The sequence below is a fragment of the Chelonoidis abingdonii genome, chromosome 26 (assembly GCF_003597395.2).
Source record: "Chelonoidis abingdonii isolate Lonesome George chromosome 26, CheloAbing_2.0, whole genome shotgun sequence".
In the NCBI taxonomy this organism is placed as follows: domain Eukaryota; kingdom Metazoa; phylum Chordata; order Testudines; family Testudinidae; genus Chelonoidis; species Chelonoidis abingdonii.
In genome coordinates, this window is record NC_133794.1 from 7,847,934 (window position 1) to 7,855,799 (window position 7,866).

General features: G+C 47.7%; 1 protein-coding gene across 1 annotated transcript in view; it reads left to right on the forward strand.

The window, feature by feature from the left end:
- DIP2B (disco interacting protein 2 homolog B) overlaps positions 1-7,866 on the forward strand; it is a 137,736-nt gene that overhangs the window by 113,577 nt on the left and 16,293 nt on the right. Inside the window, exons 27-31 of the mRNA XM_075061112.1 lie at positions 3,238-3,354; positions 4,419-4,530; positions 5,542-5,651; positions 6,386-6,516; positions 7,095-7,263. Of these exons, the coding sequence (XP_074917213.1) occupies positions 3,238-3,354; positions 4,419-4,530; positions 5,542-5,651; positions 6,386-6,516; positions 7,095-7,263 (639 nt within the window). The remainder of the gene's footprint in view (positions 1-3,237; positions 3,355-4,418; positions 4,531-5,541; positions 5,652-6,385; positions 6,517-7,094; positions 7,264-7,866) is intronic.

Here is a 7,866-nt window from a genome sequence, read left to right on the forward strand (position 1 = left end):
TAGGGTTTTGTGGCCTGCCTTGTGCAGGAGGTCAGACTAGATGATCATATTGGTCCCTTCTGACCTATGAGTCTATGAGCTCCATCCCTCACCACCACCAGTGGAGTTGTGGCGCTGCTCCCTATCGCAGTGCCGATCCCTGTCACACTGTAGGTCCCACTCTCAGCACCAGTCAGCATTACAGCACAGATCCTGATTGTTGCACCGCTCCAGATCACAACGCCACTCCCCTGCCTTGCAGCGCTGCTCCCCAGTCCAGCTCCGCTAGGCACCACCCTGGCCATCACGGTCTCCATCTTCAGACTCAGAGACAGGGTCTACGTACGCAGAGCGGGGCCTGCACCAGTCAGGCCTGACATGGGGGCAGGGTCATGGCCTGCACAGTGGCAGAGACCAGCACAGTGGCCATTTTGGACCCCATGGGCGTACCACCAGGCCCAGGGCATCCAATCCAAAGGTTCCCATTCAGCAACCTCTGAACCGCGGGTGCTGGAGGCATCAGCCAGTCGCCCCACCCCAAGGGTGCCGAGGAGGTACCAGTTACACTACCTCCCCTGGAACCAACCTTAGCTCCTGAGCCTGATCCAGGTGTGATTGGCTCCGACACAGAAGCGAAACAGGAAGCCCCTGGAGACCAAGAGGATCAGGAGGACCCTGTTCCCCCATTAGCCTCCTCGTCATCCTCCCCAGATGAGGCGGTTGCAGACACTTCCATCTCTGGATTGCCCCTCATAGACAGGTGTGCCCAACAGGACCTCCTTCGCAGGGTGGCGCAAAATATGAGCCTGTAGGCCAAGGAGGTGTGGAGTCGAAGGACCTGGAGGTCAACTTCCTGACCCCAGAAGGCCAGTTAGGGGTGGCTCTACCCCTCATCAAGATCATACAGGCCAATGCTAAGACCATTTGGCATACCCCGGCCTCCATCCCTCTCACCGCGAAGGGTGTGGAAAGGAAGTAATTTTGTCTCATCTAAGGGGTATGTATACCTCTTCACACACCCGCAGCCTTGCTCATAGGTGGTGGTTGCAGTAAATGAAAAGGAGCGGCAGGGACAACAAGCCCCAGCGTCTGAGTCCAAGGACACCAAGCGCCTAGATTTATTTGGGAGCAAAGTATATTCAACGGGGGGGTTGCAACTCAGGATTGCTAACAAGCAGGCAATTCTGAGTAGATACAGCTTCAACTCCTGGAACTCGATGCTCAAGTTTAAGGAGCCAGTGCTAACAGAGTCCAGACAGGAGTTTGGAACGATAGGGGAGGGAGGGCAAAGCGGTGGCACGGACGTCTTTAGAGGCCTCACTGGATGCTGTGGACACAGTGGCATGCATCTTGTTATCTGGCATTGCCGTGAGGCGTAGCTCATGGCTGCAGGCCTTGGGACTCCAGCCTGAGGTTCAACAGACCATGCAGGACCTGCCTTTTGATGGGGTAGGTCTGTTTACAAAGCAGACTGACTCTAGGCTGCATAGCCTAAAGGACTCCACGGCTACCGTGAAATTCTTGGGTATGCACACCCTGGCAACCCAGTGTAAACATTTCAAGCCTCAGCAGCAGTGCTCCTATCCTCCTCGGCCAAGGCAGGACTTTTATAGGGGCAGGAATGGCAAGACAAAAGCCTTCAAATCTCCTGCCTGTGCAGGCCCAGGGCCTGACTTAAACCATTGTTGGGTTCCAAGCAGGCCTTTTGAAGGTGCGCCTGAGGACAGCGCACCAGCCTCACTTCTGGATCCTTCCCCATCATTCTTGAATCGTCTGTCCCACTTCTGCCATGCTTGGTCCCAAATAACTTCAGACTGCTGAGTTCTCCATATGGTAGAAGTGGGATATTCTCTCCAATTCTGCTCCTACGCTCCTTCCCACCCCCCTTCCCTGTTTTCTCACGAGCAACTCCTTATCCAGGAGGTGCAGGCACTCCTTGCCATGGGAGCAGTGGAGGTGGTTCCTCGGGAAAGGAGTATTATTGCCAATACTTCCTACTCCCCTTTGGGGATTAGGTTCAGACCCATTCTAGATCTGCGAGGACTCAACAAGTTCATGGTAAAGTTGAAGTTCCGCATGATCTCCCTGGGCACAGTTATTCCCTTTCTGAATCTGGGAGACTGGTACGCCACCCTCGACATGAAAGACTCGTACTTCCGTATAGCTATTCAGCCTACACACAGGTGATTCCTACGCTTCGTGGTCGACCACAAACATTATCAATTTATAGTCTTTCCATTCGACCTCTCAGCAGCCCCCTAGTGTTCACCAAGTGCATGTCGGTCATGGCTGTTTTCCTCCATCGGAGGCAGGTGCAGGTATACCCCTGCCTCGACGATTGGCTGCTCAAGGGTTGCACCAGGGGGCAGGTGGAGTCTGAAGTCTGACTGGTCAACTCAACCTTGGCACCAACCCAAAGAATAGAATTCATCTGGGTGGTTTTATACTCAGTTCAGCCAAGAGTACTTTTGCCAGAGTCCCAATTCCAAGCCATGATGGACATCATTCAAGGCTTCAGGCAATACCTGACCACCACTGCCAGGGGATGCCTAAGTCTCCTCGGCCACATGGCAGCCTGCACTTATGTGGCTCGCTTTGGCCTATCGCCTGGGACGCGACAGCCTGAAATCAATGGTCACAGTGCCAGGGCAGGTGCTTGAGTCCCTTCAATGGTGGTTCGACCCTCGGACAGCGTGTGAAGGAGTCCCCTTCAGCAGCCCTTAGCCTTCCTTGTCACTGGTAATAGACTTGTCAGCTCTGAGATGGATTGCGCATTTGGGAGACCTCCAAATGCAGGGCATGTGGTTGCAGGATGAGTTCACCCTCCATATCAATATCAAGTAGCTGAGGACAGTGCGACTAGCATGCCAGACCTTTGAGGCCCGACTACAAGTTCAGTGTGTAGCAGTTCTGACGGACAACACCATGGCCAGGTTTTACATCAACAAGCAGGGTGGAGCCCAGTCCTCAGCCCTCACCTGTGGGGGCAGACCCAGGCTCTGCCATGCACCCAGGATGAACAGATGTCCCGATTTTTGTAGGGACAGTCCCGATTTTGGGGGATTTTTCTTATACAGGCACCTATTACTCCCCACCCCCATCCCGATTTTTCATACTTGCTATCTGGTCACCGCTAACGCATACCCGCCCTCTTCACCTTCCCCCATTCCTCGGTTACCTATTGGCGTCCCCAGTTGGACCACTGGAAGAGTTGTGTCATAGAGACTCATCGCATGTGACAGCCCTTGTGTTCTTCAGGCATTGATATTCGCTTGCATTCAGGCTGTTGTATGCTGGCTGCATTCCGTGACCGTTCGACCACCTCATGCTCAGAACCTCACTGCAACTCTGCCCACCGTGCGAATGATCGTAGATGTGAGTAATGGGAAACTGCAACCTATGGGCCCAGCATTGGGGCACCATTATTCTGGTGTTTGGATCTGGAGAGTAGTAAGAACGAAATCTCTCATGCTATCTTTCATGGCTGCAGGTATATTAGAACACCCTCTTGTGTCAGAATGAACTATTTCTAGCTGTATGACTTTTTTTTAATAAATGAGAATTCAGTATAACTGCTGCCTCTGGCTGTTACAGGGGTGACACAAGTTGCTGCAAAATACATGGTAACAGGAATAGGCTACCATATGTGACCCACAGGCTTGTTACCACCTAATAACTCATAAGAACGGCCATAATGGATCAGACCAAAGGTCCATCTAGCCCAGTATTCTGTCTTCCAACCATGGCCAATGCCAGATGCTTCAGAGGGAATGAACAGAACAGGGAATCATCAAGTGATCCATTCCCTGTTGCCCATTCCCAGCTTCTGGCAAACAGAGGCTAGGGACACCCATCCCAGCCCCTCCTGGCCATGAACTTATCTAGTTCTTTTTTGAACTCTGTTATAGTCTTGGCTTTCACAACATCCTCTGGCAAGGAATACCATAGATTGACTCTGCGTTGTGTGAAGAAATACTTCCTTTTGTTTGTTTTTAAATCTGCTGCCTATTAATTTCATTTGGTGCCCCCTAGTTCTTGTATTAGGAGAAAGAGTAAATAACTCTTCCTTATTGCAACACTGTATCTGAAAGTGACTACTGGGCAAGGGCCAGTCTACCAATTACAGTAACTGGACTAGGCTGACTCTCTTGATATGGAGGGAGAGCTACCGTCAGATTCCCACCTGACATAACATCCCTACTCAGCTTTTCCAAAGATCTTGCCACGTTGCATTTTCGTATGAATTTGGGGTCTTGGCTGAGCAGGGTGGTGTGTTTTGGAATAGCAAAGGACATTAGTGAGAGAATATACTGGAGGCTGGCCCACAGGTGGGGAAAGTGCATTGCACAAGCATACCCCCAACCTCCACTAGTTATGGGGCTTGAAAGGCCACATGTTTCTTTCACATTCTAGTAATCATTTGTTGGTTATATTTTTAGGTCAGCAAAGCTGCCTGCATTCTCACAACTCAGACCTTAATGAGACTACTGAAATCCAGAGAGGCAGCGGCTGCTGTGGATGTGAAAACCTGGCCAACCATCATTGACACAGGTGAGAACTTCTCTTTGCCAAGTATTTCCAAGATTTTCAAAGCTGCATGTAGGGATTCTGACTCTGTAAGAGGTTCTGGCATTGCCAATACAGACACTATCTGACTGGCTGCTCTGAGGGCTTCACTGCTCAGAAAAAGCATCTCAGAGACTGTGGTTCAGCAGTTCCCAGCTTTACACTTTTACACATACAATTTAAAAAAAAGAAGTGGGTAGGGGGAGAGCTGTGCTGTCAGTCTCCTATTATGAGATGTGACATTTGTGAATGAGGAAATCAGTTTGTGGGAAGGATACAACTCCAGATGGAACAGAGAGGGTGTCTCAAGACTTTCTAGTCCCATTCAGACTAAAAATGTTGAATGTTCTTGAAATAATTTGGACAAAGAGTGTTTAGAGGCAAGGCTGGGATTGCCTTGTAATCTGACCCATGGTTGACCCTGGAAACTCTAATTGTTCTTTGTGCAGAGCTGAACCACATGTAGAATTATAGCATGGGAGTAAAATTTAAAGTCCATTTGATGTTAGTGGCTTCAGGACAGGTATCCATGTCATAATTAACACTGACTAGCAGTTTCAGAAGAGAGGACAAGCACTGAATGGCACATGACAAGTGTAATATCTTGATAGCATTTACATATTTGATTCAGTGCCTCGCAACATCGATTGACTCTCCCACCCTTTACTCCTCAGAGTGGTATCAGAGCACCTTACAGTCCATGTGAATCGGGTTCACACACACAGCTAGATTCTCTTTTCTCCTCCTTTCCAAAAGTAGATAGATATTTTTTAATGGGAAAGCTTTGACATAGAAATATCCCTTGCACTTCTCCTGAAAGCAGTGAGACATGTTGGTCACTCTCTCTTGTGGAAGGTAATTCCACAGGTAATTATTGAGAAGGCTTGCTCTTCTCCTGCATTCATCTCATCCTAGTCATTGAAAGTTCCATCATCCCTGAGAATCCCAATTCAGAAACAACAGAATCATAAGACTTTTTGTTTCTTACCCACACAGATGACTTGCCCAGGAAGCGGCTACCTCAGATCTATAAACCACCCACACCAGAGATGTTGGCATACCTAGATTTTAGTGTGTCCACAACAGGCATGCTTACAGGAGTGAAGGTACAGTAACACCTGCTGAGAAGGAAGATCTCATAACTTTTTTGGCTGAATCTTTTTTTGTTGTTGTTTTTTAAAGTGGCTCTTGTGATTTTAATTTAAAAATCACTCGTCCCAGTTAATAAACTGGGAGAGTAAAGCTACATATTGGCAGGTCCAAAAAAATGCAATCTGGCTTCAGCTGGTAAAGCAGCTCTGCATTGGGCTGCCATGCAGGAAAACTGAGGCCAGAAGCAACCTCAGGATTTCAGGTGCCTAGGCTGATGGAGGGTCGCATATTTAGGTGAACAGGGAATGATGACGGTATCGCTCTGCAGTCTCAGCTAACAGTGAACTATTGGAACAGCATTCACAGGCCTCCACTGAAAGCAGAGTAGCAGCTCTGGCAGTTGGCAACAGAGAAGAGGATGTGAAAGAAACAGGAGTAAAAACTGAGTCCTTAGGCTCTGGTGTGGGGTGCTGGCTGGGCTCAGATGCTGTGGGAGGTGTACAGTGAGAAACTGAAGCTGCTGCTCCTTTTATAACATGCTTTAATGATTTAAGATAAACAGAGTTTTGTGTGGAAGATTTCACAATGTTTTGCACTCACCATGTGTGATAAGGGTAGTTAATTTGTGGAGTAGCATTGTAAGGAAACCAAGCCCATATTTCACTGTACCCAGCTGACTCAGAGAAATCCTGTTCCTAAGTTCTTGGATTTCAACGCTGTATCTCTCCCTCTCTGTCTTTTGTTACAGATGTCCCACTCAGCAGTGAATGCTCTTTGCAGGGCGATAAAGCTCCAGTGTGAGCTCTATTCCTCTCGGCAGATTGCCATTTGTCTTGATCCCTACTGCGGACTTGGCTTTACGCTCTGGTGCCTTTGCAGGTATGAATTGGAATGAAAACAAAAGGGTAAGATATTGATTGGTTTTAAAATAGGAAATGTAGGGCTAAATGTTCAACTGGTATAAATTGACACAGCTACATTGTCTTCAGTGGAATGATTCCAGTTTATACCAGCTCAGGATCTGGCTCTGGATGCTTGATAACATGACCCTCTTCCCTTCTGGTTTTAAGATCTATCCACATGTGGCTGTTTTTCTCTTAACATGTAGATGCACTGCAAGAGATTAGCTCTAGAAAGTTTCTCCCATTTTCTTTGTTGGTTACATATTACAATGGAATGTATTTTGGGGGCCTGCGTTTCTCTTTCACATTGGCAATGGGAACTGTGAGCACCACTTCTCAGTTACAAGACGTTTTTATTACCAATACAATGTTGCTGCACATTGTAAAGGAGATGGGCACTAGTGTTGTCATCAAATTATCCCAGACATGGAATCCCATTACCTACGTTTGGTCCTAACATCACTGTGTGTCGGTGATGAAAAATAACAAAAAAACAAACTTAATGCTAACCAGCTTCTATAGTAAAATCTTTCTCTCTCTAATCTTCCATGGCAGCGTGTATTCTGGTCACCAGTCCATCTTAATTCCTCCTATGGAGTTGGAATCCAATCTTTTCCTCTGGCTTTCCACTGTCAGTCAGTACAAAATAAGGGACACTTTCTGTTCCTATTCAGTCATGGAGTTGTGCACAAAGGGACTTGGAAATCAGATCGAAGTGTTAAAGGTAAGAACCTTTGTCAGTATCTTACACTGATTTTAAAAGTTGATACCCAGTCTTGTGCTAAAGCAAATGGAGATGAGCAAACCTTAGAAGGCAGAGGCAGTAGCAGCAGCATCATGCTGCATGAATAGTCAGCTATATACCATCAACCTGCTGCAGGGCTCTAAGCCAGCTGAGGATACAGCATATCTGCTGGCCAAACCATTAAGCAGCAGCATGACTCTCTGGAAGAGCAGGAGGAAAAAATAAATATGTTCAGGGTTTATGATTACTACTTGCATCTGTTTTCCTAAAACTGTGCTCCATCTACAAAGTCACCACTGAATTTTTGCACCACTAACAGTACAAAATGTTCTGAAATTTTGTACTTTGCACGATATCCACAATCACATAGATTACTGTGCAGCTCTGCAAAGCTGGTAGTGCTATCCATTTTTCTTTAATTATGGGGCAGCAGTGATTAGAGTACATAACTGAGGGTTCTTCTTCGAGTGATTGCTCATATCCATTCCCGTAGGTGTACGCGCCGTGCGTGCACGCTCGTCGGAAGACTTTTACCCTAGCAACTCCAGTGGGCTGGCAGGTTGCCCCCTAGAGTGGCGCCGC